This window comes from Accipiter gentilis, chromosome 28 (assembly GCF_929443795.1).
Source record: "Accipiter gentilis chromosome 28, bAccGen1.1, whole genome shotgun sequence".
Classification (NCBI taxonomy): Eukaryota; Metazoa; Chordata; class Aves; order Accipitriformes; family Accipitridae; genus Astur; species Astur gentilis.
In genome coordinates, this window is record NC_064907.1 from 20,454,732 (window position 1) to 20,482,402 (window position 27,671).

At 67.2% G+C, this 27,671-nt stretch overlaps 4 protein-coding genes across 5 annotated transcripts; 3 read left to right on the plus strand and 1 right to left on the minus strand.

Annotated features, from left to right (window-relative positions):
* Positions 1–189: 189 nt before the first annotated feature.
* On the plus strand, positions 190–4,645 carry FAM178B (family with sequence similarity 178 member B). The gene is given in 12 exon segments (XM_049831591.1): positions 190–618; positions 1,246–1,814; positions 1,817–2,262; positions 2,362–2,467; positions 2,542–2,611; positions 2,694–2,814; positions 2,892–2,982; positions 3,187–3,363; positions 3,458–3,675; positions 3,678–4,038; positions 4,134–4,397; positions 4,497–4,645. Coding segments are annotated over 12 exon segments (2,826 nt in total). The 5' UTR covers positions 190–356; the 3' UTR covers positions 4,638–4,645.
* Positions 4,646–4,937: 292 nt separating this feature from the next.
* Positions 4,938–13,428, plus strand: SEMA4C (semaphorin 4C). Of its 2 annotated transcripts, XM_049831480.1 has the most exons (15): positions 4,938–4,992; positions 7,166–7,306; positions 8,624–8,772; positions 8,859–8,921; positions 9,033–9,131; positions 9,618–9,714; positions 9,800–9,916; positions 10,012–10,163; positions 10,265–10,440; positions 10,521–10,665; positions 10,747–10,969; positions 11,061–11,176; positions 11,272–11,429; positions 11,511–11,581; positions 11,689–13,428. In XM_049831480.1, exons 2-15 carry the CDS (start codon positions 7,195–7,197, stop codon positions 12,513–12,515), a joined length of 2,505 nt encoding a protein of 834 aa, XP_049687437.1. In that variant the 5' UTR covers positions 4,938–4,992; positions 7,166–7,194; the 3' UTR covers positions 12,516–13,428. The 2 variants fall into 2 exon arrangements, with proteins under 2 accessions (XP_049687437.1, XP_049687436.1); XM_049831479.1 differs by lacking the exon at positions 4,938–4,992 and having other exon boundaries at positions 6,946–7,306.
* A 9-nt stretch (positions 13,429–13,437) lies between these two features.
* Positions 13,438–15,613, plus strand: ANKRD39 (ankyrin repeat domain 39). The gene is made up of 4 exons (XM_049831487.1): positions 13,438–14,164; positions 14,382–14,485; positions 14,572–14,775; positions 14,854–15,613. Exons 1-4 carry the CDS (start codon positions 14,065–14,067, stop codon positions 14,989–14,991), a joined length of 546 nt encoding a protein of 181 aa, XP_049687444.1. The 5' UTR covers positions 13,438–14,064; the 3' UTR covers positions 14,992–15,613.
* Positions 15,614–18,237: 2,624 nt separating this feature from the next.
* On the minus strand, positions 18,238–27,635 carry CNNM4 (cyclin and CBS domain divalent metal cation transport mediator 4). Its single transcript, XM_049831482.1, has 7 exons — positions 26,150–27,635; positions 22,461–22,604; positions 22,239–22,376; positions 21,520–21,689; positions 21,266–21,365; positions 19,556–19,737; positions 18,238–19,454 (listed from the first exon to the last, which is right to left on the minus strand). Exons 1-7 carry the CDS (start codon positions 27,600–27,602, stop codon positions 19,245–19,247), a joined length of 2,397 nt encoding a protein of 798 aa, XP_049687439.1. The 5' UTR covers positions 27,603–27,635; the 3' UTR covers positions 18,238–19,244.
* Positions 27,636–27,671: the final 36 nt, after the last annotated feature.

The window sequence follows — 27,671 nt, forward strand, 5'->3', positions numbered from 1 at the left end:
CCTCCCATCATGCCCCGCCGGAGAGGCGGTGACGCTCCGCCGGCCTCCCATTCTGATTGGCTGACGGCGCCTCGCTCCGCTGCCCCCCGCCCCCTCGCCAAGATTGGTTCAGCCGCCCGGCTCCTCCCCTCCGCGCGCTCCGATTGGTCGCGGCCAGACAGTTGAGCCGTTGACGGTTGAAGCTTTGAAAGCGCCGGGGCGCCGCGGGTAGGAGTGGTCACCTCCGGGCGGGTCCGCCTTCTATTGGCTCTCCCAAGCGTAAGCCCCGCCTTTTTCTCACAGCCCCGCCCCACGTCGCCATGGCGGGCGCTTCGCCGCCATTTCGGGGTCTCCCCTGAGGGGCGCCGGGCCCGGCCATGGCCCCCCACCCCGAGGGGCTGCGCTGGTACCAGATCCCCCTCTCCTCCGCCCGCATACCCCGCTCGGGGCTCTTCAGCTATGGCTTCCAGGCCAGCCTCCAGCGCTACCAGCAGCTCCGTGCCCTCAAGAACCTCCGGGTGGGCCGCCCCATCGCCCCGCCGCCCCCCGGCCTGTTGAAGTCCTGGCCCCCCGGCCCCCCGCCCGCCAACAGCCCTCCCCGGGTCTCCCACCGCCCACGGGGCGCCGGCAGGGCACGAGGTGAGCGTGGCCCGGTGCCAGGGACCGGTGTGAGGGGAGCCGTGACCCTCCTGTGGACCCCACGGTGCCCCAAGGAGGACCCCTGTCACCCCCACGTTGTCCCCACAGACCTCGTGCCTCAAGGGGGGGTGGCCTGGTCACCCCTGCGTTGTCCTTACAGCCCTCCCTGTGCAATAAGGGAGCCCCCAGTCACCCCTGCGTTGTCCCCACAGCCCTCCCTGTGCCCCAAGGGGGCCCCTGGTCACCTGCATTGTCCCCAAAGTTCCCTGGGACCCCAAGGAGGGCCCTGGTCATCTCTGTCTTGTCCCCGCAGCCCTTCCTGTACCCCAAGGGAGACCCCGGTCACCCCCACATTGTCCTCACAGCCCTCCCTGTGCCCCAAGGGGGGCCCTGGTCACCTGCATTGTCCCCACAGTCCCCTGGCACCCCAAGGCAAGGACCTGGTCACCCCTGGGTTGTCCCCACAGCCCCCATGCCCCAAGGAGGGGTGGGAGGCTTGGTCACCCCTGCATTGTCCCCATGGCCCTCCTCCTGCCCCAAGGGGGCCCCCGGTCACCCCCGCATTGTCCCCATGGCTCTCCCTGAGTCCCAAGGGGATCTGTGGTGACCCCTGTGCTGTCCCCACAGCTCCCCAGCGCCCCAAGAAGTCTCCTGGCACCAGGAAACGGGTGAGCCGGGGGCAGCAGCCTCCTGGCCCCGCTCAGCCCCATGCCAACCAGCAGTATGCGGCCAGCCGGGACTCCCCAGGATGCCAGGTGGCACCAGACAGTTCCGGGCATGTCCCTGTGCTGCCAGAGGCAGCTGCGAGGTCCCTGGGGGGTGAGGCCAACCACGGGCAGCGCCCTGCAGCTGGAACAGTGCTGCAGCAGGCAGGCAGGAGCTTTGGGGGGAACCTGCCGGGCACGACGGGGGGAACGGCGTCCCCCACAGACAGTGAGGACGATGACCTGATCCCACTGAAGGATATGCTGCTAGCAGGGGATGAGCCCCTGAGCTCTGCGGACCACCAGCAGGTAGGTCCCTGCCTGAGGGTGGGTGCCCTGGTATCAGGGGGTCCTTGGGGGCTTCTCGGCGCCCACTGGGTGTTGTGGTTGGTACCTGCTGAAAACTCACTGTTCCTTTGCTCTGTTGCCCAGGTTGTGTGCCCACAGCCGGATCTGCTTGCCAACAGCCTGGATTCACTGATCCAGGAGAAGAGGTAAGGCTGGTACCCCACCCTGGGCATGGGAGTGGGCATGGGAGCTGTGCTGGGCATCCTGGGGTGCTCTTGCCCTGCCCTAACCGCCCCTGCGCCAGGGAGCAGAGCCAGGCAGCCATGCTGCAGGCCAGCCTGGCCCAGGTGCACGTGGATGACGCCAGTGCCTCCGAGTCCCCAGACGAGGACACCCAGCTGCCCGAGGAGTACAGGTGCCCCTGCCAGCTGTGCCCAGGTGGAGGGTTAGGGGGGTCTGCACGGTGCCCGCTCCCCACCCAACGCCATCCTCCTACCCGCAGGGATCTCCTGGCCCGCTACACCACGAAACCCAGATTCATCCCCACCGTCCACCCCGGGGAGCCCGTCTTCTGCGCCCACCCGGCACCGGCACCCACCCTGGACACCCAGGGGCTGCAGCCTCAGAGCGTGTTGGAGGGGTTCTTCCTCTGGTGAGCGCCGGGCAGGGGGTGGGCAGGACGTATTGGGGTGAAGGCGGGGGTACAGGGGACACGGGCAGAGCCCCTCTCACCCCCCCATCCCTCCCCCAGCAACTCGCCTGCCTGCCAGGCAGCTTTTGTCCGCAACGGGGGCCTCAGCCTGCTCTACCGCTGTGCGCCCACCTGCCCGCTGCCCGTCCTGCGCTGGCTTTTCCAGGTAAGCCACCGTCGCAAGAGGGTGCCCCCTCCTCCCGCAGTGACACCCCGGTCACCCCTTCTTTGTTTCGGCAGCTGATGACCCTCTGCCCGGACACGACCAATGCTTCCCAGGCGCTGTGGGAGATCTGGCTGAGCACTGGGGGTGAGCGCGGGGCAGGTGCGGGGCTGCCTCGCCAGGGTGCCCTCCAAACCCCTGCCCACTCTCACCGTCCCCTTGCCCACAGGCGAGCCCTGGTGCCCCACTGTGCAGGAGATTGGTTGGGCTTTCACCCGTCTCGGCGCTGACCTGAGCCCCCTGCGCCGTCAGCGCCTGCTGCCCCCCGAGCTGTGCCCCACGGAGAGGAGGTGAGCCCCGGTACGGTGGGCAGGAGGGTGCTGCCCGCCCTGCCAGCCCCCCTGCCAACTCCTTCTGCTCCTTCCAGGAACCTGGATCCATCCTGCTCCCCGAGACAGGCGAGCCCCGATGCCACCAGCACGCTGGCCCTGGTGACACAGCTCGGTGACATCTGCAAGGTGGGAGCCAGCTGCCTGCGCCGGTGATGCTGCGCCTTCATTATCTCTGCCCTGCTAATTGGGTGGACAGCGCTGATGCCAGCTTCTGGAGGGGCACCTGCTGGGGCTGCCACTGGCCGTGCCAGCCTTGTCCCTGCCCCGGTGGGGACATCCCCACGGTGGGTTTCGGGGGCTCCTCGGTGACACGCCACCTTCCCCCTCCAGTTCTTGGCACTGTGCGTGGTCACCCAGCCGTGCCGCTATGCCGACAGTGCCCGCCTGGCTCTCATCACCCTCCTCTCCTTCCTCGGCCTTGACCGGGTGCTGCGCTGCCAGCCCCTGCCCGAACTGCAGCATCTCCTGCACTGCCTGCTGGAGGGCATCCGGGACTGGAAGGAGCAGGTACCCAGGGCAAGGGGGGGATCCCTTTGCCCCGTGCCCACCCTCCGCACCCCTCCCTGAGGGCTCTGCCCACAGCATTTCCCTCTCTCCCCAGCTGCCAGCCCTCTGCCTGTCCCTCTGCCAGCTTTCCCGGCACCACCACAACCTGGTTGCCCTCATGCGGCTGCTGCCGGACCTCACGAGCAGGGGCAGGTACGTCCCTGCCTGCAGCGCCACAACTGGGTGGGATGCCAGGCAGGGCTGGCAGCGATGGCCTGCCAGGCGTCCCGTGCCACCCGTGCCCCGCGGATTGGTGACGGGGAGCCCGGCGGGAGCTGGCATGGCCCCGCGGCACCGTGCCAGGGCCGGGCGGGCTGGGATGCGTCTGCCTCTAATTCCTTTATTCCAGATGGTTGCGCAGGCACAAAGCGGGCAGGATCCGGCTGCCGGCACCACCGCCCCTCGCCACGGGTGTCCGGAGGGCACCGGGGCCATGCTGGCGCTGCACAGACGGCACCGGGGGATGGCGGTGACAGGCGCAGAGGTGGGGATGGGCACGCGGGCACGTGCCGGACCCTCCTTCACACTCTTCCCCTTCTTCCCAGGGATCTTCGCCAGCACCTGAGCCTTCACGCCATGGCCCGGCTGCTGAGGGAGCCACCGGGCACCGTGCCGCCCCCCGGCGCGCACGCAGAGGTGGGTGCGCCGAGGTGGGACCGTGCCGGGGCTCCGGCGCCCACCGTGAGCTCTGACACGGGGTGCGGGTGCCCTGACACCCGCTTTCCCCCAAGCTGCAGGCGCTGGGCCGGTTCCTGGTGCTGGCGCAGCCGGATACCCTGCGACGTCTGGTGCTCGCTGGGGACCTGGAGGAGCCGGAGGACGCCGACCAGGAGGTGGGTGCTCCACTCGATGGAAAATGGGTTCTGGGGGTGCCCGCACCCCGTTTGGTGAGCTCCCGTGCCCGCTCCCACCCGCAGGCTTGCTACCTGAGCTACAGCCTCCTCCTCCTCGCCAGCAACGTGGTGGGCTCCGAGCACCCGCCGGCCGAGCAGCGGGTGAGCACCGGGCCCTGGGAGCGGGACCTACGGTGGGGGGGGCGTGGGGGTCCACCGTGTCCCTGACCCCCCCCCCCCTCTTGCCGCCTGTCCCCACAGGGTCACCTGGAGCAGCTCTGCGCCCAGCTGGACCAGCATTTTGGGAGGGGGCTGCGCGAGGGCAGCGGCCTCCTCTTCCGAACCCAGCTCAAGGGCCTGGCCGCCCTCCTCTACGTCAAGTGGCAGGAGATGCTGGCCTAGGGCTGGGGGGTCCCGGGGTCCCCAATAAACGCCCGCAGCTCCTCCCGCGCCTGCCGGGCTGTTGGGGCGGGCGGCCTCGGTGGCCGCTGGCGCCCCGAAAGGGCGTCGGGGGCTTTAGAGCCCCCGTTCGGGTGGGCCGGGCGCGGACCGGTTCCAGCGGGGCCGGGTTGACCCGAGCGGACCCGAGCGCAGCCGAGCCGAGCCGAACCCCCTGGCCGCGGCCCGGCCGTGACGTCAGGGCCGGGGCGGGGCCGAGCGGAGCCGCGCGGCGCGCACCCGCCGCCGCCCCGACCCGCCGCCGCCGCCGCCGCCGCCTCCCGCCGCCCCGGCCGGGCCGCCCGCCCCGCGCCCCGAGGTGAGTGCGGGCCTCGCCCCCACCCCCCCCACACGCACCCCCCCCCCGCCCCCTCCGCCCCCGCCGGGCCGGGCCCGGCCCGGCCCCCCCCGCCCCGCCCCGGTATTGTTGTGGCGGAGCCGCGGGGGCGGGGGGAGGAGGGGGAGGCGCTTTGTTCCTCCCGGTACCGGCGATCGGGACCGGCACCCCGCCCCGCGCTGCAGTGGGGGACGGACACCCCCCCACACACCCCCCTCCCCACCCTCCGGTAACGGCAGCCGCCCCGATCCGTCGCTGCACCGGTTCCCCCCCCCCCCCCAGCCCCGTCGGTACAGGCGGCCGGTGCCGGCCCCCACGCGCGGGGCAGCGGGGCGCGGCGGGGAGGTTGCCCCCACCCGCGGACGCCGGGTGGGCTCGTCCCGCGGGGATGTACGTCGCCGCGGGGGTAATCCCCCCCCCCCCCCGGGATGGCGGGGCTGCGGCAGCCCGGTCCCCCCACGGGACCCCCGGACATCTGGCACCGAAAGCGGGGTCCCTGGGGACCCCGTCCTGCCCGTGGCACCCCGGCCGTGCCCGGGGGACCCTGATGGTGACTCTCCCTGCTTTTGGCACCCCGGCTGCGGCCACAGGACCCCGGCCGTGACCGTGGCACCCCGGCCGTGGCCTGTGGCACCCTGGCCGTGCTTTTGTCCCCAGGGCCATGACCGTGGCACCCCAACAGTGCCTGTGGCACCCCGGCCCTGCCCGTGGCACCCCAGCCATGCCTGCGGCACCCTGGCCGTGACCATGGCACATCAGCTGTCCTCATGGCACCCTGACCATCCCTGTGCCACGCCGGCCATGCCCGTGATACTCCAACGGTGTCCATGGCACCCCAGCTGTGCCCATGGCACCCTGGCCATGACCATGACACCCCAACCGTGCCCGTGGCACCCCAGCTGTGCCCATGGCACCCTGGCCATGACCGTCGCACTCCAGCTGTGCCTGTGGCACCCTGGCCATGTCTGTGGCACCCCAGCTGTGCCCGTGGCACCCTGACTGTGCCCGTGGCACCCTGGCCATGACCATGGCATCCCAGCTGTGCCCGTGGCACCCTGGCCGTGCCTGTGGCACCCTGACCGTGCATGTGGCACCCCAGCTGCACCCATGGCACCCTGACCATGCCTGCAAGGCGCTGCCCACGTGCATGGCACACCAGCTGTCCCTGCGGCACCCTGGCCATGCCCGTGGCACCCTGACTGTGCCCGTGGCACCCTGGCCATGCCTGTGGCACCCTGACCATGCCTGCAACGTGCTGCCCATGTGCATGGCACACCAGCTGTCCCCGTGGCACCCTGGCCATGCCCGTGGCACCCTGACTGTGCCCGTGGCATCCTGACCATGCCCGTGGCACCCTGGCCATGCCTGCAACGCGCTGCCCATGTGCATGGCACACCAGCTGTCCCCGTGGCACCCTGGCCATGCCCGTGGCACCCTGACCGTGCCCGTGGCACCCTAACTATGCCTGCGACACGCTGGCCACATGCATGGCACACCAGCTGTCCCCGTGGCACCCCAGCCGTGCCCGTGGCACCGGCAGGCCCCTGCCTGCAGCCCCCCCACCCGCCACAGGCAGCCTGGCCGGGGTGTCCCCCCATTCCCACGCCTGCGGGGGACCCGTTCCCGGCCCCCCACCCTCCCGGAAATCCTTCCCCAGCCGGCGCAGGGCCCCCCCCCGGCCCCCCCCCCCCCCCCCCCCCCCCCCCCGGCTTCCTGCTTCCCGCAGAGCAGGGCAGAACAATTCCCGGCCGCCCGCTCGCCCGGTCGCATCCTGCCTGGCTTGAGGGTGGGGGGGGAACGACAGCGGGGGGCACCCGCCCCAGGACACCGGGGGGTCCCAGGGCAGGACGCGGGTGAGGTGGTGGCCGCCCGGGTGGGGTGGGAAGCGGAAGGGCCCGTTTCCTTCTCCGTGGATCCCCCCCGGTGACTCGTCACGGCCGGAGGAGGGAAGCGGTGAGGCGGGGGGGCAGCAAATCAGGGACCCGCAAGTGTCCCCCCCCCAACTCTGCTGCGTGGGGTGCCCTTGGCCTCGTGACGCGCGGCCCTCAATGCCCGCCTTGTCCCCACGCCGCCCGCGTGATGCCGTCTCTGCTGGTGTCGATGCCCCGTAACCCTAACGGGGGCCGGGCGTGTCCCTCCCCCCCCACCCCACCAGGCCGTGCGTCCCCCCCCCTCCCCGGCGCCATGGTCCCCCACCGCCTGCTGGCCCTCGCCTCGCTGCTGGCCCTCGCCACCGCTGCCGCCACCCCGGGGTCCTCGTGGAGTGCCGTGCCCCGAAAAACCGTCCCCTACGCGGGTGAGTACCGTGTGCCCCCCCCCCCCCCCAGGGGTCTCCAGGGAGAGGGGAGCAGGTCGGGGAAACTGAGGTACGGCGGGTGGGCGCGTCGATGCCATCCCTCGCTGACACCAGTGTGACGCTCTGGTGGCTGCTGTCGTCCCCACCTCGGGCAGCTTTTGTCCCCCCCGCCAGCTTGTCAGCACTGTGGGGACTCCCCCCCCCTCCACCCTGGGTCGCCGGCCCCAAAACCGGGGGTTCTGCGAGAGCAGAGGGGGGACACGCAGGGACGCCGCCCCGTGCCCCTGTGCTGTACCAGTGCCCAGGGTCTTTTGCCATCTCCGCCGTTCCCAGCCCTCTGCCGCGTCCTCTGTCCCCGTGCCCTGCCGTTGCCACCGTCCCCAGCCCTCTGCCATGTCCTCTGTCCCCGTGCCCTGCCATCGCCCGCGTCCCCTGTCTCCATGCCCTGCCATCGCCGCCATCCACAGCCCTCTGCCGTGTACTCTGCCGCTGTGCCCTGCCATCGCCACTGTGCCCGGCCCTCCGCCGCATCCCCTGTCCCCGTGCCCCGCCGTAACCCCTGTCCCCAGCCCTCTCCCACGTCCCCCGTCCCCAAGCCCTGCCATCGCCCCCGTCCCCAGCCCTTTGCCGTGCCGGCACCCTGAGATGCCATCCTTTAGTCGTGCCAGCACCCTCCGTGTCCCTGTCTGGTGCCAGCACCCTGTGTCCCCATCTGTGCCGTGCGCCGTGTCCCTATCCCCGTGCCATGCCAGCACTGGCGTCCCTGTCCCTTTGCCGTGCCCTGTATCCCCATCCCTTGCCCCCCATTCCTCTGTCCCTCTGCGGTGGCAGTGCCCCACGTCCTCTGCCCCTGCACCGTGCCACCGTCCCCATGCCGTGTCCCCTGTCCCTGTGCCGTGTCCGCGCTGGAGACCCCCATCCCTTGGCCGTGCCAGCGCCCCACGTCCCCGTGCCGTCCCCGTGCCGTCCCCATGCCGTGCCAGCCCTGCGTCCCCATCCCTGCCCAGGGGCCCTGGCGTCTCCCCCATCAATGGGGCCTTTCTGCAGGGCCTGGGGGCGGGCGGGGGGGCACGGGGGCGCGGGGTCTCGCCAAAGGCCGCTGTGTTCGTCCGGCGCTGCCAGCGCCTGCTCCGGTGACAAAGAGCCCTTTGTGCGGGGCCGGGGCCGGGGGGCTTCCGGCAGTGGGGTGCAGTTGGGGGGGGCTGCTGGTGCCCTGGGGGTGCCAGCGGTGCCCACCCTGAGAGGGACCGATGGTGGGGCCGATGGTGGCCTCGCCCTGATGTCCCCCCACCATGTCCCCCTCCCCAAACCCCGCAGAGCTGAAGGACGTGGCCAAGCGCTTCTCGCAGGGGGGGGTCTCGCACTACCTGACGCTGACGCTGGACGAGGCCGAGGCGCTGCTCTACGTGGGTGCCCGTGAGGCCGTCTTCGCCCTGGCCACCGGCACCGTGGAGCTCAAGGCGGCGGTGAGGTCCCAGGGGACCCCCAGAGGGGGAAATATTTGGGGGGGGGCAGTTGTTTCCAGCCCACTGACTCTTAAGTCTGTCCCCAGATCTCCTGGGAAGCCCCCATGGACAAGAAAGCCGAGTGCATCCAGAAGGGCAAGAATAACCAGGTGGGGGGCACGGGTGCCGTGGCCGCAGTGGGGGGGTTAAAGGGCACCCCGGTGTGTGTGTCCCCCCTCTGCTCCCACACCCTTAACCAGCTGCTTTTCCACCCCCCCCAGACCGATTGCTTCAACTACGTGTGCTTCCTGCAGAGCTACAACAGCTCTCACCTCTACGCCTGCGGCACCTACGCCTTCCAGCCCAAGTGCACCTACATTGTGAGTGTGGCCCCCGGGGGGGGCCCCCCCCCAAAACCTGTCAGGCCCTGGTTCACCCCCCCTGCCCCTGGGGATGAGGTCCAGGGCAGCCGCCAGCCTCAGGAGCATCATCTAGGGGTGTCCCCGTCCCTAGGGGTGTCATTCATGGGTGGCCTTTTTCCCATGAGGGTGGTTTGGGGGTGTCCCCTGTCCCCTTGGAGCATTGTTGGGGTGTCCCTGTGCCCAGGAGGGTGGTCCAGGGGTGTCTCTGTCCCTGGGAGCATCATTTAGGGGTGTCTTTGTCCCCATCATGGGTCATCCAGGGCTGTCCCTGTGCCAGAAGGGTTATCTGGGGGGTGTCCCTGTGCCCAGGAGCATGATCCAGGGGTGTCCCTGTCCCCAGAAGTGTCAGCTGGGGGGTGTCCCTGTGCCTGGGGCTGGTCTGGGTGTGGGGGGACATGAATCAGGGAGGAGGTCGGGACACCCGCCCACTCCTGTGCTCCACAGGAACTGTCTGGCTTCACCCTGGACCAAGTGGCTTTTGAGGACGGCAAGGGGAAGTGTCCGTACGACCCCACCAAGGGACACACTGGCCTCATCGTGGGTAGGTGGCAGCGCCAGGCACCCGCTGGGGTTGGAGGGGTGCCTGCTGCACCCCCCAGCCCCCTCCCTAAACCCTTGTCTCACAGATGGGGAGCTGTACTCGGCCACATTCAACAACTTTCTGGGCACAGAGCCCGTCATCCTCCGCAACCTGGGCCCCCACTACTCCATGAAGACGGAGTATCTCACCTCCTGGCTGAACGGTAGGGGCGGGGGTATGTGGGGGTCCACGACGCGGGCACCACTGCCCCCTCCAGCATGGCGTTATCCTCCCCTTTCCGCCCCCCCTCCTCTGCAGAGCCCCACTTCGTGGCTTCGGCTTACGTGCAGGAGAGCGCGGCCAGCAGCACCGGGGATGACGACAAGGTTTACTTCTTCTTCAGCGAGCGGGCGGTGGAGTACGACTGCTACGCGGAACAGGTGGTGGCCCGCGTGGCGCGGGTCTGCAAGGTACGGGGAGGGGACGATCCGTGCCGGGGACACTGTCCCGGCGTGGCTTCGCTCTGCCGGTGAGCGCGGTGGCCCTGTCTTGATGCCGGCTGGGTGCCCAGGGGGACGTCGGCGGTGCCCGCACGCTGCAGAAGAAGTGGACGACCTTCCTGAAGGCTCGCTTGGTGTGCTCGGCGCCCGAGCAGCAGCTACACTTCAACCGCCTCCAGGCTGTCTTCACCTTGCCGGGGGCCGATTGGCAGGACACCACCTTTTTCGGGGTCTTCCAGGCCCGCTGGTGAGTGCACAGGGACATGGCAGCCCTGGGGTTCCCCATGACCGGTGGCTCCCCTGAAAAACCTTCTCCGTCCCGTGCAGGGGGGACGTAGATGTCTCGGCTATTTGCCAGTACCACATCCTGGAGGTGAAGAAGGCGTTCGAGGGGCCCTACAAGGAATACCGGGAGCAGGCGCAGAAGTGGGGCCGGTACTTGGATGAGGTGCCGAGCCCCCGTCCCGGCGCAGTGAGTGCCAGCACCGGGAGTGGGAGGGTAGAAGAGGGCGCAGGATCTGGCCGCGCAGCTGACAGTGCCTTCCTTCCCCAGTGCATCACCGACTGGCACCGCCGGAATGGCTTCGCCAGCTCCCTCGAGCTGCCTGACAACACCCTCAACTTCGCCAAGAAGCACCCGCTGATGGATGAGCCCATCCTGCCCCACCGTGGGCGCCCGCTTCTCCTCAAGAAAGATGCCAACTTCACCCAGCTGGTGGTAGACCGAGTGCCCGGGCTGGACGGCACCATCTATGAGGTGCTCTTCATCGGCACAGGTACCCGCCGGGCTTGGGGGGGAAGCTGGGGAGGGGAGCGCGGAGGGCTTCTGGCATGGGGACGTCCCTCACCGCCTGCCGTGACCCGTAGGTGACGGCTGGGTGCACAAGGCACTGAACCTGGGCACTCGCGTCCATCTGGTCGAGGAGCTGCAGGTTTTCGAGCCGGCGCAGCCCGTGGAGAGCCTGGTCCTGGCCGGTCGGAAGGTGAGCGGTGCCACAGGGAAGGGGCTGGCGCCCGGGGTGTCACCTCCTGGTGTCACCTTGCCATGTCACCTCTCCCGTTCCCCCTGCCCTCGCAGAAGCTGCTCTTCGCCGGGTCCCGTTTCCAGGTGGCCCAGTTGCCCCTGGCTGACTGCGGCCGCTACCAGTCGTGCACGGACTGCGTCCTTGCTCGGGATCCCTACTGCGCCTGGAGCCGCAACGCCAGCCTCTGCGTCCGCACTGACGGCCTCAATGGGTAAGTGGGTTTCCTGGGGAGGGGGGGGACACCCCGCCGCAGCACGGGGTCCCCCCTCACCTCCACCGCCTCCTTCCACAGGTCCCAGCTGGTCCAGGACGTGCTGAGCTCTGACACCCGTGCCTGTACCCTGCCGCAGGTGGCCAAGCAAGGTAAGACAGCCCCCCCCCGCCGGTGCTGCCTGGAGCCAGGAGAGGGGGGAGCCATGCACCCCCCCCCCTTTATGCTTCCCTGCCTGACTCGGTCCCCTCTCCTGCAGGGCCCATCACCCCCAAAAACGTGACGGTGGTGGCGGGCACCGACCTGGTGCTGACGTGCCGTTTGGGCTCCAACCTGGCGCAGGCACTGTGGACCTTCGAGGGCCGGGCGCTGGCGGCTGAGCAGGCGCTGGTGCTGCACGATGCCCGCCTGCGGGCTCTGGTGGTGCCGGGAGCCGGAGCGCAGCACAGCGGCACGTACCGTTGCTTTTCGGAGGAACAGGGCGCCCGTTTGGGTGGCGAGGTGTACCGGGTGGCGGTGTTGGCCGGCCCCGGGGTGCCGCTGGAGACACGGGCGCCGCTGGAGAGCCTGGGGCTGGTGTGGGTGGTGGCGGTGTGCCTGGGCGCCCTGTGCCTGGTGCTGGTGCTGGTGGTGCTCTCGCTTTGGCGGCGGTTGCGGGAGGAGCTGGGCAAAGGCGCCAAAGCCATCGAGAGCACCCTGGTGTACCCCATCGAGCTGCCCAAGGAGCCCCCCAGTCCCCGCTTCGTGCCCAGCGCTGCCTCCGACTCGGACGAGAAGCTCTGGGACCCGGCCAGCTACTACTACTCGGACGGCTCGCTCAAAATCGTGCCGGGTCACGCCACCTGCCGCAACGGCGGTCCCCCCGGCGCCGCCTCGCCGCCCAACGCCATTCCTGGGCAGCCCCTCCACTCGCCCACCCGCATCCACCTGGGCCCCCTGCGTGGTTCCTCCTCCAACGGCTACATTCGCCTGGCGCTGGGTGCCGAAGAGCGGCCGCCCTGCGCCGATTTGGCCGAGGAGCTGCGGCGCAAGCTGCAGCAGCGCCAGCCCCTGCCTGACTCCAACCCCGAAGAATCGTCGGTCTGAGCCGCCGGTGGGGCGGCTTCCCCGCCGCCGAGCAGCCGTACCTACCTCAGGGCCCGGCCCGGCACCCGCCGCGGGGACCCTGGTGCCGGCACCCACCGTGGGGGCCACCGCCTCGGCGCCAGCACCCGACTTGGGGCTGCGGCGCGGGCGCCGGCACCCGTTGCGGGGATGCCGGTGCCGGCACCTGTCTTGGGGATGGGACTGCCGCCCCAGTGCTGGTACCCGTTTTGGGGACTGCCACCCCGGCACCCGCCTTGGGGCCGTGGCACCGGCACCACGTCACACGTTTGGGGCACCGCCAACCCGTCTTCATCACCGGAGCTGCTCTTGGTCACCGCGTCCGCCTTCGGTACCATGTCCTGGGCAAGGGATCGACCTCGGGGACTGCCACCGGCCTTGGGGACCACTGAGCCCCCCCCACCCGCCCCCGGGCACCGCGTCTTGCCCCGGGCAGCGGCCGCAGGATGTTTTTTTGGGACGATTTAAGAACCGATCGGGTTTTTCTTCCTGAGAACTTTTCTAATGCCCCCACCCCTCCCTTGGCCCCCCCAGGGCTTCGTACCCCCTCGGCCCTGGTTGTAAATACCCCCCCACACCCGCCTGCCACCCCCCCTTGCACGCCGCCCGCCTGGGCCCCTTTTGTATAACACCCTCCCCCCCAGTGTAATTTATTTGTTACTGAAATATATTTATTTGCTGTAAATACGTGAGTATTTTTATATTAATAATAAAAAGGAGTAAAAAAAAAATTTAAAAAAATTCTATATTGAAAGCAAAGCCCGCGGGGGCCGTGTCCGGTGCTGGCTGGGGGGGTGCGGGGAGGGTGCTGGGGCCCCCCCCGGCCGCTGAGCTCATGGAAAAAGGCCGCACTCGGGGCTATAAAAGGGCATTGCGGCGCCGTTCCCAGGGCAGTGGGGGGGGGAACCGGCCGCTCCCCCCCCCGGGGCCTGAGGCCTGGCCTCATGCCCGTGCCCCCCCCCGGATGCCGGGGGTCAGAGTGGGGCGGGTTGTGTGGGGGGGTGTGCGTGTCCCTGGGGAGGCCCTGCCGGGAAGCTGGTAGGGGGGGGGACCTGGGAGCGGGGCCAGGGGCTGCCCGGGGCGTGGGAAGCGGGGCTGGGGAACCCTGAGCCCCCCCCTAGAGCTGGGGCGGGGGGGCTGAGCCCTGGGCCCCTAATAGCTGGGGGGAGGCGAGTTGAGGCTTGGGTACCCCACAGCCGGGGGCGGTGGGGAGGGAAGGCCCGGGCCTCCCATAAGTGTGTGTGGGTGATCCCCAGGGACCCCATAGCGGGGGTGTGTGTGTGTGAGGCCTGGGCCCCCCATAGCTGGGGGGGGGGGTGAGCCCCAGCTCCCCCCTCCGCTGGGGGGGGGGGGGGCGGGCACAGCGCGGGCAGCGCTCAGCCATGGCGGCGCCCCCTGGCGGCGGCGCGGCGGCCCTAGCGCTCGGAGAGCGGCGCCGTTCGGCTCCCTTCGTCGCCGTTCGGCTCCCCTCGGCTCCCTTCGGCCCTTCCCGTCTTCCCTCGGTCCCGCTCGGCCCATCCCGGCCCGGGCGATGGCGGCGGGTCGCCGTTCGCCGCCCGGTCCTTGCTGCCCGTCGCGGGTGGCGGTGCCCAGCGTGCACCAGAGCCTGCCCGAGATGGACTTCGAGCGGGGTCGGGGTCGGGGGGAAAAACACACCCGGGACCGGGGGCAGGGGTGTGGGTACGGGCAGGGGCAGGGCACGGGGGTGCGTGAAGGGACCGGGGAGTGGGGGGGGGCGATGGGTCGGACCGGCGGTACAGGCAGGACACGGGTGGGGAGGGGGGGGGGGGGGGGGGGGGCCTTCCCTGCCTAACGCCGTGTCCCCGTGTGTGTGTGTGTCCCCCTCAGGGATCTGGTCGGCGGCGCGGGATGGGGACGAGCCTCGGGTGCTGCAGCTGCTGGAGCGGCGCGGGGAGCCCAGCCAGCCCGACCTGGCGGGGTACACGGCCCTGGTACGGGGGTGGGTACAGGGCAGGGGGGCACGGGGGGACAGTGACCCCCCCCTGCCCACACCCCTGCTTCTGCTCCCCCCCCCCAGCACTACGCCAGCCGCAACGGGCACCTGGGGGTCTGCCGGCTGCTGCTGCAGCGGGGCGCCCGCTGCGACGCCCGCACGCCCGGGGGTGCGACCCCGCTGCACCGCGCCAGCTACTGCGGCCACCTCGCCGTCGCCCAGCTCTTGCTGGCCCACGGCGCCGACCCAGCTGCCACCGACGAGGACGGCCGTACCAGTCTGCACAAGGTGGGTGGCGGGGGGGGGATGATGTCCCCCGTTCCCCCTCCGGCTGTGCCACCGGTGACACGGATGTGTCACCTGCAGGCAGCTGAGCAAGGCCACCGGGAGCTTTGCGCCCTGTTCCTGCAGCACAGCCCGGCGTTGGCCGGCATCCGCGACGCCAAGGGTCGGCGACCCCGTGACGTGGCCGACCCGGCGGTGCGGGACCTGTTGGATACCTGAGGGGGACACGGCGGAGCCAGGAGAGTCGGAGCCACAGCGCCGTGGAAGACATGGTGCCTCCAGACCCGGTCGCCGATGGATAAACAAAGCTCCTGGCACAGAAGGCCAACTCCGCCTCTGTCCCTTGCACCGGGTGCTGGCGTGGGCTGGGGCTCACCCACCGGCAGGGGGGCCACAACACTATTTTTCCACTGCCAGGAGGGAGGCACAGACACCCCACACTCTTGCGGTGGCTTTTATTTCCTCAAAAAAACACTAAAAACGGAGAAAATAGTGTTTTGTTGAACTGGGAAACGCTGCAGGGCTCATGCTGCAGCCACCGGCTCCCACCCCGGTGAGCAGGCGGGAGCGCCGAGGAGGCAGAAGGGCTTCGGCCCTGGCTCTCCGCTTCCCCCCAGGATAATTTGGGGTCACCTGCGGCAGAGGAAACAGCAGCCGCTGAGCTCACGGCGCCTGTGCCGGGTTGACGGGTAGCTCTAAGCCGGGGAATCGTGGCAAGACCCATGCAAGAGAGATGTGTGACTTACGTGTGGGGAGGGAGGGAGCCTCACAGGGGGCACCCCGCATTGGGTGTCCTGACGGCCGCTCTGCCGTGCTGTGCCGTGGTCCAGCCTCATCTGCTCGCTGCCGAGAAGAACCGGAGATGGAGGTGGACCCACCAGCACCCCAGAACCCCCCAGCCATGCCCAGGGCATGGTTCCCAGTTGGGCACAGCTACTGGGGCAGCCATCACCGTCCTGCTGCTGTGCCGGCTCCCTACCTGGTGCAGTGTTCTGGTGGCTCAGAAGTGCAGGCCGGCTGCTGGGGACAATTTTTGGCTCAATGCTTTTGGGTGACTTGGCTGGATTTGGGGGCCCGGTGGCCGCAAGGGCACCGAGATAACCGCGGCTGCATCACCTGGGTGGAGAGTGGGTCACGGTCTGGCAGCAGGGTCAGGGATGGCGGGAGACCTGTGGGCAGCTCAGCACGGGTCATGGCGCTCCCAAAAAGCCGGGTGAGGCAGAGGCAGGCTCCCAGCAGGACCCCAAAGGATGGATCCAGCCCCTACCTTGGCCAGCTGCAGGTCGGTGAACACCCGCACGCTGTAGTCGGGGCAGTACGAGGAGCAGCTGGTATAGTTGGCAGAGCCCAGCTGTCGATTCTGGACGCTGGGGGTGGGTACACGGTGGATGGCGTCAGAGACCCGGAAGCTGCCAAAGAGTATCTCCCTTTGCACCCCAAAAAACAGGCAAGTGGGTCCGGCAGTGCCCCGGGAGCAAGCTCCGGTGCTCCTGGCTGCTCTCACCTGCAGGTAGTGGTGACAGCACGGAGACGCCGTAGCAGGTGAAGGCTCCATTTTCAAACTTCAGGCTCTCCTTCCTGATCTCCACCTCCATGCGGCCCTGTGGAGAGCGGGAAGCTTGGGGCAGGCGGAAGGGAGCACTGCCTGTAGCCTGTGCAGCACAGGACAGCCTGCAGCACCGGCACAGCCGCCCCTCAACGTGCCCTGACAGGCGCAGAGAGCACCCAGTGCCGCGCAGACATCATGGCAGGACCCAGGAGAGGACACACACGGGGCCGATCTGCCATGGCCGGGTCCCTGCGCAGCCGGTGGCAGGTAGTGCTGTACCTGCAGGATGAGGATGAAGTAGCAGTGCTCTGGGGCGAAGCGTTGTTCTCCTCAAACTTCAGCTCTTGAACGACACCGGGAGGGCTCAGCAAGCGCAGCAGGGCCTTCTCGGAGATGCAGACCGGGCTGAAGAGCTCCAGCTCCACGGGGAGAGCGGCCAGCGTCGGCCCGGGAGCTACCGAACAATCCGCCACCGCCGTGCCCGGGGAACCCTCCAAGCAGCCCAGCGGGCAGGGTGATGGCAGCCCGCTCCTGCCCTCACTCACCTCGCACCGGGAAGGCGCTGCGCGGTCAGCGGGAGCTGTGTGGAGAGCTTCGCCGCGGCTGCACCGTCAGCCTTCCTCAACGGGGAGACATCCTCCGTGCGGCACGTCCAGCTTGGGGTGGGTGAAGACGAAGGGGCCGGGGGGGAGTGTGCGTGCGGTCCCCAAGGATCCGAACGCCAGCTCACGGACGCGGAGCACCTTTAGCAGGTTGGAGCGTAGACGGGGCAGCCGGGTCCGGTCGCTGCCGCAAGATGGCGGCCGCCGTGGTCGAGTCCAGCCGGTCTCCGGTAAGAAACGCTTCTCCAGAGGCCGCAGTGCCGGGGCCTGTCACCATGGCGATGGCGGGGTCCGGTGGCCTTCAAGCCTCCGGTAGGGCCTGTCCTGGGAAAGGTGAGGGGCGCCCGGTGCCTGTGCCCGGGCCCAGCGCAGCGCCCGGCCCGCCATAGCATCCCACTGCCGTTCCCCGCCCACCTCCACTCCGGGGGAACCAATCGGCGGCCGCCTCACCGCCTGTCGCCCCGCCTTCTCCGCGGCCGCCCCCACCCCGTAGCCAATCGCCGGCCGCTCCTCGCCCCGCCCCGCTGCCGTTCCTTCTCGCGGCCAATCGCCGGCCGTCCCACCTCACGCTGTGCAGCCAATCGCCGCCCGCTATCCTTTCTGGGGGCGGCGCCTCACCGCCGCGCTGTAAACAACACCCCGGAAGGATTTAAAGGGGCCGCGTCCGACAGCGGCGTCCCCGGGGCCCCCCGGTAACCGGGACGTGCCCTCCGCTGCTCGCCCCCCCCCGCCGCGAAACACGGAGGAGACCGACGTACAGATATAGATTTTTATTACCCAAAAGGGCAACACCCCCACCCCCCAAAACCCCATCAAATAAAATTCTACAGTCGGTTTTGCAACCGGGAGGGGGAGGCGGGAGGAAGAGGAGGTGTGTGGGGGGGTCACAACCGGGAGGTGGAGGCCCGGCCCCCCCGGCCCCCCCCGGGCCCGGCCTCCCCCAAATATACAAATCAAACCTGATGCGAAAAATAAATACGAATTCCCGGGGCGGGGGGAGGGAGGGAGAAAGAGAGGGGGTGGGGTATTTGCATAGAGGAAGATTTAATTAAAAAAGGGGCTTTTTTGTCCTGGTTTATTATTATTATTAATTATTATTATTATCATTATTATTTCTAGTATCTCCCCGCAGAAGGACCTAGGACCTGATCGTCGAGATGTGATTAACAAAAATAATTAACCTTCTCCCAATAACTTACAGAATTCATCCAGGGAACTTGTGCTTTTTTTTTGGGGGGGTGGTGGTGGTGAGGGGGGTGTCTCACCCCCACACACACCCCTCCGCCCCCAGGGCACGAAGCTCCGGGGACTAGGGGGGGGTCCGGCCGGTGCTTACCGCGGGGGGGGGTCCCATGTCCTGCCCCAAGGAGGTCACCAGGGGATTTTGGGGTCCCCCTGTGCCAGGGTGTGTGTGTTCATGGGGGGGGACACGGCGCTGGCCCCCTCGTGCCTGTACAACTTTGGTCACTAGCTTTGTGCCGCCCCAAAAAGCCGGATCCTGCACCCCTCCTCGCCTCACCGATCCCCGTCCCCCGGCACGGATACCCTGAGACGCCCCATGGCAGGGGGGAAGGCACCGAAACCGCCGGGGGGGGGGGGGGCTGGTGTGGGGGGACACACACCGTCCCTGCCATCCTCAGCATGCTCGTGACACTGATGAGTGGCAGAGGGGCTGGGGCGGGTCTCCTGGGATAGCGGAGGGTCTCGGTCGTGCCCGGCTTTGGACCGGAGATGCTGAGCCCATCCCCTCAGCTTCAGGCCTGCTGCCGAGCTCTCCACCGCTGCAGCCACATCCCCCCAGCGCCCCGGGCCAGCGGGAAAGGGGAACGGGCACGGAGAAGGGTCGCGGCATCAATCGCCCCGGTTCATCCGGGAGAAGGATGAGATGCCGCCGTCATGCCGTACCCCGGGCGTCCCCATCTACCGTTGTGTCCCCCCGAAAACACCGGAGAGGGGCTGGGATCCCCGTCCTGGGGCGGCCGCAGCGGAGCCCCCCCCCGCCTCCCCAAAGCGGCGTACGAGACCTGAAGCTCCCTGAGCTGAACGAGCGCCGTCGGCGGGGCAGACGGCGGAGAGTTGTGCCGTCTTGACCGCATTCCGTTTAAATTAATTAAAAATAAGCCAGTCTGGAAAGCAGCAGCAAATCCCGGCTCCGTTTCCTACCGCGCTGCCGCCACCTCCTCCAGCTCAACCGGGCTTCTCCGGCAACCGCGGCACACGGCACGGCATCACCGAGGAGACGCCGAGTGTTTTCTACCGGGGCAAGGGTCCCTAAAACGGGCACGCGAGGTCCCTCCCGGCGCGTGCCGGCGGGGCCGGGGTCAGATGGAGTTTTCCAGGGGGCTGTGGTTGCTCCGGCGGCTCAGGCAGTTCCTCTCGTTCAGGAGACTGGTGGTCTCGTCGGCAGTGGTGGAGGGTTCCGGTTTCTCCGGTAAACTGGCGTCTGGTTTGGGGGTGTTGCTGTCGGGGGATTGGGGACAACTGTCCATGCGGGAGGCTGTCAGACCATTCTGGTATTCCTGCCGCGTGATCTGTGCCAGGGAAAAAAAAAAATAAGCGAGGTGGGGTGAGGAGTAGTGCCAGACCTCGCTGACGGCATCCCCATCCCCGTGCTGGCGGGCTCCCGCCTCACCTTGACGAACTGGAGGTCGGTGAGGGCGCGGACGCTGAAGTCGGCCACGTACTGGGCACCAGTGCTGGCGTTGAGCTGGTTGTTGCTGCCGCTGACCGGGGAGGAGACGGAGTCGGAGCGTTCGTGGTAGCTGAGGGAGGCCGAGCGGTTCAGGCTGCTGACGTGGGACGGGGAGCGGATCTCTGCAGGGACAGAAGGGACGGGGTTAGCCACACTGCAGACCCCCTACCCCGGGGAGGGTCTTACACCACGCTGGGATGAGGCCTGGCAACTCTCTGCCTGCCGGTTACAACGTGCCGAGCCCCCCGTGACGCCGGCCCCGGCTCCGGCGCGTGCTGTGCGAGGAGAGCCCCATCCTGCAGGCTCTGGGGACACAGAGCCCAGAGGTGACAGGGAGCAACGGGATGCACGTGCACCCCAGCGCAGCCCTGTGCCCCCCGCGGTTGAGCGCTGCCGTCTCCCAGCTCTGCTGGGCAGCGCCAGATTTGATCCCTGCCTGTCACCTGCCGAACGGCCACCGACCACGGCCAGGGAGTCCGGTCCCCCTGCTCCAGGCCAGGCACTGCCCAGGGGACAGGGAACCAGGGGACAGTCCCAGCCCAAGGACACTGTGACTCCCCAGACCGGTGGATCAGTCACCCCATGTGGGTTTAGGGCCGAGGTGGGGGTTACGGAGACAAGGAGGGCCAGGTGACGTGCTTGGAAAGTCGGGGTTACACAGGAACCACATGCAGCAGCAGGGAGAGTGGCACCTCCTCACCAGCCAGCCATCATGGGGACAGCCACAACACCAGGCTGCCCAGCCGGTGCTGTCCCCCTGCTCCTCCGCCATAGCCACGGCAAAGGCAGCCGGGAGAAATTGGGACGGTTAGGGGGCGTGCAGGACCCTAACGCCACTGTGAGCGGGGCCGGGTGACGCCGGGCAGCGTCATGCCCAGGTCCAGCCCCACTCCGCAGCCCGCACTGGGGCAGAAGCCACCTTTTCTCCTCCAGAGGCACTCGGATGTGGTGGGAAGAAAGCCGGCGGTGCGGGGAGGCAACCGGGATGGCCTTGGGGCACACGGAGCAGGACAAGATGGCGAGCAGCCAGCCTGGTGCGGGGGGGACAAAATATCTGGTGCTGCATTAATGGGGTGGGGACGCCCACTACGGCGGGTTAATGCGGTCACAGCGGGGTTTGGCACGCCATGCAGCCGCACCGTTTACCTGTCAACCTGGCAAACAATGACCCTCGCTTTGTGGATGGGCGCCGGGGCTGGGCTGGGAGGGCTAGGGCAGAGAGACGGACAACACAACACACATGCAGAGGACAAGGTCAAGAGAAGCTGCTGGGGCAAAGGAGAGGGCGGCTGCAAGTATCTCGGCCCCTTGCAGGGCCGGTGGACGGGCGCTGGTGACCCCACGACGCCAAGCCGAACCGCGAGGGTCGGTGTCTGGCCGCTCGCAGAGCCTGGCAGTGATGGGAGGGCAGCCCGAAATCGGGGCAGCGGGTTTTCAGCCTCCGGCTTGGGCACAGACCCTCTGCCTGCTGCCAGACATGCTCAGGTGTCTCCCTGGCCGCAAGTCCTGGCCCCACAGCCCCCCAAGACGGCTCGGGGGGCACCGGCAGGGGCTCGGAGCCTCCAGCATCTCCTATTCCCACCAGCAGCGATAATACGGAGTGGGAGAGCTCTGCCCACACTGGCACCCAGGCGATCAGGGGGTGCTTACCAGATACAGGAGAGGGGCTGAGGGCCATCACCCCGTAATAGGAGAAAGCTCCCGCTTCAAACTTCATGCATTCCTTGCCGGCCTCCACCTCCACCTTGCCCTGCAAGGGAGAGATGCTGTCAGACTCTGTGAGCCCCATCCCACAGCACTGAGCTGGAGGAGACCCCCCCCTACAATCGCAGCCTTTCTGGGGTGATGGTTCACCCAAGGGACCCCACGTGCCTGGCTGGCAATGCCAACCCACGCCCGGGTACCTGCAGGATGAGGATGAAGTAGTCGGCTGCCTTGTTCTTGCAGTAGAGGAAGTGGCGCGGGGATTTCTTGTTCTCCTCGTCGAACTTCAGCTCCTGGATGACGTCAGAATATTTGAGGAGCCGCAGCAGGATCTTCTCCGAGATGAAGTTGGGGGTGAAGAGCGTCACCTCTGAGAATGAGAGGCGAAGAGGCATCAGAGCCGCAGCCCTTGTCCCTCTCCCGTCCCTCCAGATGAAGGTGCATCCCCCATCCCTCGGGGTGGTTCCCTGGATCAGGCTGGGCCCCATCGACACCTCCCTGGGGCAGAAGCCCATGGGTCCAACCCCAACACCAGCTCCAGGTCCCCAGCAAGGACAGCCCCAGCCTTGGGGGGACCTACGCCGCGGAACAGGACCATCCTGGAGGGACAGGGACCTGCCGAGCATCAAGAGGCAGGGCTGGCATCCTTGCACCCTGTCCCTTCTCATTTTGGGGGAGACAGAGGGAAGGAGAGTGGGACAAGATGCAAACGCCCCATAATTTTTGAACAAGACGGTTGGAGTGACTCTTCCTTGGCGAAGGGATGGGAACAGAGCCCATGTGGCTGCCAGGGACGCGGCAGCACAATGAGCCCAACCAGGTCAGTGCCAGGGAGCCGTCGGTGTTGGTGCTCCATAGCTGGACTGAGCCCAGGGGTGCCTGGAGCTGTGGGGGGACTTCCTCCCACCAAAAAACTTACCCGTGGAGAGGAAGCGGTGAGCAGCCAGCAGCAGCTGTGGAGATACCTTCACCTTCAGCTCATTGACGGGGTCCTTGAAGGCCGAGAAGTCCCTCTTGTTCTTCTGGTTGCCCACCCGTTTCTTGCTGCGGTTGTCGGCTGTGGGGAGCAGGCTGTCAGGGGGGGGCAGGTGGGACCCCGGCACGCGATGAAGAAGGGACAGGGGCTGAGTCCAAAACCTACTGTACGTATCCGACTCATCCAGGATCTCCGACTTGATGATCTCCTCGATGACGTCCTCCAGCGTCACCAGCCCCAGCACCTCGTAGAAGGGATCTCCCTCGCCCTCATTGTTCACTTTCTGCACGATGGCCAGGTGGGACTTCCCTGCAGACAGACACGCACATGGACATTGGAAGGGAGACCACCCTGGGGCACCCCCATCCCCACTGCTGGGTCCCAGCACCCAGGGATGTCACCGGGACCAGCCCTTCCCTCCCTGCCGCCCTCCTGGACAGGAAACAATAAATCAGTTAAAATCTAAACGAGCCTCTGGGCTGGGCATTAATTCCCCGTGTAATGACAGTAATTAAGCCCATGACAGCAGCGCCTGCGAGGCTCAAGGCACCCCCGTGCCGCCATGGGGTGTGGGCTTGGCCAGGGGGTTCACGGGAGATGGGATGTGTCCTCGGAGGAGCCCGTGCCACATCACCGGCACGTGGCACGATCTCAGCGGTGCCGGATGAGCGCCCGTGGGCTGAGGGCACCCCAGCACAGGGGGACTGCCGCCACCGCCACAAATCCGGTTTCTGCCAGTGGCCCCGACCCCTCTGAATTTCCTCGGTGGCTCTGCCAAGCTGACCCAGGGCTGTCCCATCCTGGAGGAAACACTCCGGACACCTGGTGCTGCAGCGGCCACCCGATCCCGGAGCCAAAACATCCGGGGGAAGAAAGCCAAGGGCAGGCAGCCACTGCCCAGCCGGCCCTGGCAAGGAGCAGGCAGGTCCTTGCTGGCGGGAAGACCTCTCCAGCCCTGAATTAACAACTCTCCTCGCTTTTCCGGCCTCACCCCATGCAGGCAGGACGCAGTTTGCCTTATTCTAGCTAAATCCAAACTGCTGGCTCGCGTCGAAGCTGGCGTCGCTCCTGTCCCAGCTGCCGGGCGCTGGCCGAGCCTCTCCGTGAACCGATGGTTCTCCTGCTTCATCCCAAAATCATGCAGAGCCGGCAGGAAAAAGTCCTCGGACAAGAAACATCCACCTCCGCTCCGGGGAGAGGAGCCGAGCGGCCGTGTGGAAAACCGCAGCTCACCCAGGCCAGGCCAACGCACCCGCAGGACCGGTATCCTTAGCCTGGGGAAACTGAGGCACAGAGGAAGGCAATGTTGCCTCCCTGATCACAGTGCAGCCCAAAATAAAGTCACTTGTACGTCCTCAAGCACCATGCTTGCCCCCAGGCCAGCAGCAAGGTGTCCCAGTCATTGTCCTGCTCCAGCTCCAGCATAAATCTGCCTTTCCCAACACTATCTGCTATTTAATTTTAGAGCTGGCCACTGCAGGCCCCTTGTCGCTCAGCGAAAAGCTAATTTTAGGGATGGGCACCATGCAGCTCTCCTTTTTCTCCTTCTTCAGTCAAGCTCATGCAGCTCAGGCAACCCCGCTGCAAAAGGTCGATGCATAGAGAGGCAAAAAGACCCTAAAATCATTGCTTGGGCCGTGAAAACCCCTTACCCACCTGTCTAACCCCCTTCAGTGAGGCGCGGTGGCTCCTTTGCTGACTGTGTGCGAGGTGGGGAGAGGTGAAAGGATCAGGGCTGCGGGGCCAGCCCCGATGAATCAGGCAGCAGTTCCTCTCTGGGATGAGCGGCCAAGGCTGAGCTCGGCAGGGAGCGGCCGGTGGCAAAGCAAACACGCCATGGGGAGCCCAAACCGCCAGAGCAAAGGGCATGGGGCCAGCTGCCGCAGCATCACCAGCAGGGTGTGACGGACCCCGCACACCACCTCGGGACCCCCTTTGCCACGATAGTCCCCATACGAGGTGGGAGAGCAACATCCCGAACTCGGCAGGGAGCTCCCTGCAGGGTCATTCCCCACTCGAAGCTTCACGCCGAGTGCGTGCCGAGAGAAGAAGATCGGGAAGAGGCGCTGAGCCGAGGGCCGACGTCGCTGCGGGAGCTGTCACCACGAGGCCAGTGTCTGGGACACCTCTGTGGCACTGGAGGGGAGAGGTCTGGCTGCCGAGTGCCGCAATTAGGACAATCGGAAGCACAGCCTGTTGATTTTCTCCCTCTTTATCCTTTTCCTGGGTGCGTCTCCTGCTTCCAATCCGAGTCCCAATCAGCGGGATGAGGGCAGAGATTCACCGTGGTGCTGCATCCACGAGGAACGGGGTTCAGAGGGGGACCTCAGAAACAGCCCAGCCCCACAAATTACCCGCCTCTGACCCAGAGAGGCAGCGATGAAAAAATAACAATACAGGACATGGGCGGCTTTGTAACCGGAATGAGCGTGCTTTAAATCCTTTAATAAGGATTCGTCAGAGGGAAAGCCGGTGCCAGCAGCCAGGATAACTCCAGCTCCGGCAGCAAAAGGACTCTGCTTCTGTACTGCTGTTTTTTGGAAATGGGGTGGAGTGGGATGGCTGCGCACGGTCCTACGGTGGTTCTCAAACCGGCACGAGATTAATTGAAGGAAAAGCATTTGCCAAGAAGGTTTTTCATGCATCAGGGCAACTCCAAGACGATGAGATCCCGTTGTCACTGCCACAACCACAGGCAACGCTGTACCATGACCAAGGGGCGTTATTCCCATGCCGATATTTTTGAGTGCCAGGGAAGCACAGTCGCAAAGGGAGGAAAGAGCAGAGCTGCCCTCAAAGATCAGCCAGGCTTGAACCTATGAGCTCCCAAGCTCAAGCCGAGCTCTTGCTGTGGGAGGAATTATTAGATCGCCTAAATCTCGGCATGACCCGCGCCTCCCCCCCCGAAACATCCCTGATGGCGGCAGGACGCAGCAAACCACCCGGCTCTCGCGATGAGCCCAAACCTCCGCCGGGCGAGTGTAACGGGAGCCAGAGGAGAGAGCAGGGTCACGCACGGCTGAGGGCTGGCCTGGCATCACCCGGCACAGCTGCCCCACAGCCGGGCTCTTTATTTCATCCCAGCCTCCACGCAGGCAGTTGGTCCTGCATGAGCAAGAGCTGTGAGAAGCTGGGGAGGGCAGGAGGGTTGCCTGCCCAGTCTGGCAAAGCCCAGAGTGAGGACCCCGGGCAGGTCAAATCCTGCACAGAACTAACACAGCCCTTCCCGCTCCCCATGGGCTCAGCCTCTGGCGAGCCCGGGTCCAACTCCTCCTCCCAGCCCTCCGGCTGCTCTCGCTTTTAGGTGCCCCGATGCCATGAGTAGGAAGCAGAGTGGGGATGGGGGCTGGCACCTTCCCTGTGGCGGAGTACAGCCCAGGGGAGGGAGCCAAGCCCAAACCAGGAAGCCGAGCAATTTTCCAGCAGCTATTCAAGGGCCTCCAGGGCCAATAATTAAAAACAAGGAGCAAGTAAACACTCCCAGAGTGTTTCTCGAAGCTGGCGCGGAGCTCTGGTTGCTCCGCCACTGATAAAGCAGAAGCTCTCCCTCCCCGGTACAGCGCCGTTACACACCAAACCCCGGAAGCCCGGGTGCTTGCAGGCACCAAGCGGCTGCCCCTGGTTCGGTGCCGCGCTGCTCGTCCCCAGCGCAGCAGCAGCGTGTCCCCAGGCACCCGGTTCCCTCCGGATCACGACCACCCGAACCATGGGGACCCCAGGCAGCCCCGGCGTGGGCAGCTCCAGCCCCAGCGGGCAAAACGCCCCAAAGTTTTGCTTCCAGCATCCACCGGCCTCCTCTGGGAGGAAGAACGTAGCACCCCGGGGAAGCAGCGGCACCCCCCTGACCCCCTCACCCTTTTTGAACTCCTCCAGCATGGCATCCAGCTTGGTGTCGTGGAAGACGACGTGGACGGGGTGGTTGTAGAATTTGGTGATGGTTTTGAGGGGGGTGCAGTCGTCGGGATCGACGAAAGCCAGGTCCTTGACGTAGAGGATGTCCATGATGTTGGAACGCTCGTCCTCGTAGACGGGGATGCGGGTGTAGCCGCTCTCCATGATCTCCGACATGGTGTTGAAGTCCAGGATGGCGTCGCTGTTGATCATGAAGCAGTTCTGCAGCGGGGTCATCACGTCCTCCACCGTCTTGGTGCGGAGCTCCAGGGCCCCCTGGATCATGTTGAGCTCTTCCCTCACCAGGTCGTTGTAGGGTTCCGTCACCTTCAACATCTCCACCAGCTTCTCCCGGTTGTAGACGGTGCCGATCTCCTGGCCCAGGACGCAGTCGAGGAGCTTGCTGATGGGGTAGGAGAGGGGGAACGTCACCAGCATGAAGAACTTGGTGACCAGGATGGTGTTGGCGCCCACGGCCAAGCCGTGGCGGGAGCAGAGCGCCTGGGGCACGATCTCCCCGAAGATGACGATGCCGATGGTGGAAGCGACGACGGCGCCAATGCCGGAGCCGATGAGGTCGTCGAGGAGGATGGTGAGGGTGGTGTTAACCAGCACGTTACCCAGCAGCAGGGAACAGAGCAAATAGTTCCCCTTGCGGCGGATGGGCTCAATCTTGCGGGCGTAACGCTTCTCCTTATCGGTGCCGCAGTTCTGCACGATGCGCAGCTCCATGGGGTCCAGCGCCATCAGGCCCAGGTTGAGCCCGCTGAACATCCCCGACAGCACCAGCAACCCGGCGATGAGGATCACCTGCAACCAAAGGGGCAGCAGCGACTTCTTCTCTTCCAGCACCACGATCCGGCCGTCGGGGCCTTGATGGGGCAGCCAGGGTTGGCCGGGTCGGCGCTGGGTGCAGAGGACGTAGGTTTTGGCTTGCTCGTCCTTGCGCAGGGGCTGGACGTGGACCCGCAGGAGGGCCGAGGTGTCGCGGGCCTCGGCCGGGCCGGGCTGCACCAGCAGGTCCTGGGAACGCTCGGGGCAGGTGCCGTTGGGAACCGAAGCGTTGGCGGCCGGTCGTAATTCGGCGAAGGCCACCCGTTCGCCGGTGCGGGGGCCCAACCCCAGCCCGTAGAGGCGGAGCAGCACCTCGCTACCCTCCGTCACACGGATGGGCCCGCGGGCCGGTGACCCCGCCGCCGGCTTCGTGCTTTCCTCCAACCGCATCCCCAGGATCACGCTGTCCCCCGACGGCACCGCCCCGCCGGGCAACGCCAGCAGCAACAACAGCGGCGGCAGCAACGGGGGAGACGACGACGACGACGAAAACGGGGAACCCCCGCCGATCCCCCCGGGGCCTCGGCCGAGGCCTCCCCCTCCGCCGCCGCCGCCGCGCCGCCGCCCGCCGCCCGGCGCCATGTTAGTGTCTCGCGGCCGCCGCGCTCGCGGCCGCGTCACACGCCCCGCCCCGCCCCGCCCCGGGGAAGG

Coding starts and splice junctions, on each gene's coding strand:
- CNNM4 (XM_049831482.1), bottom strand. CDS start 27,602: ATGGCGCCGGGCGGCGGGCGGCGGCGCGGCGGCGGCGGCGGAGGGGGA. Junction 22,605..26,149: donor GCTGGAGGAGTTCAAAAAGG/GTGAGGGGGTCA, acceptor GTCTGTCTGCAG/GGAAGTCCCACCTGGCCATC. Junction 19,455..19,555: donor CCGACCTCCAGTTCGTCAAG/GTGAGGCGGGAG, acceptor TCCCTGGCACAG/ATCACGCGGCAGGAATACCA.
- SEMA4C (XM_049831479.1), top strand. CDS start 7,090: ATGCCGTCTCTGCTGGTGTCGATGCCCCGTAACCCTAACGGGGGCCGG. Junction 10,441..10,520: donor GGGGTCTTCCAGGCCCGCTG/GTGAGTGCACAG, acceptor CGTCCCGTGCAG/GGGGGACGTAGATGTCTCGG. Junction 11,582..11,688: donor GCCGCAGGTGGCCAAGCAAG/GTAAGACAGCCC, acceptor CCTCTCCTGCAG/GGCCCATCACCCCCAAAAAC.
- ANKRD39 (XM_049831487.1), top strand. CDS start 14,065: ATGGCGGCGGGTCGCCGTTCGCCGCCCGGTCCTTGCTGCCCGTCGCGG. Junction 14,165..14,381: donor CGAGATGGACTTCGAGCGGG/GTCGGGGTCGGG, acceptor TGTCCCCCTCAG/GGATCTGGTCGGCGGCGCGG. Junction 14,486..14,571: donor TGGCGGGGTACACGGCCCTG/GTACGGGGGTGG, acceptor CCCCCCCCCCAG/CACTACGCCAGCCGCAACGG.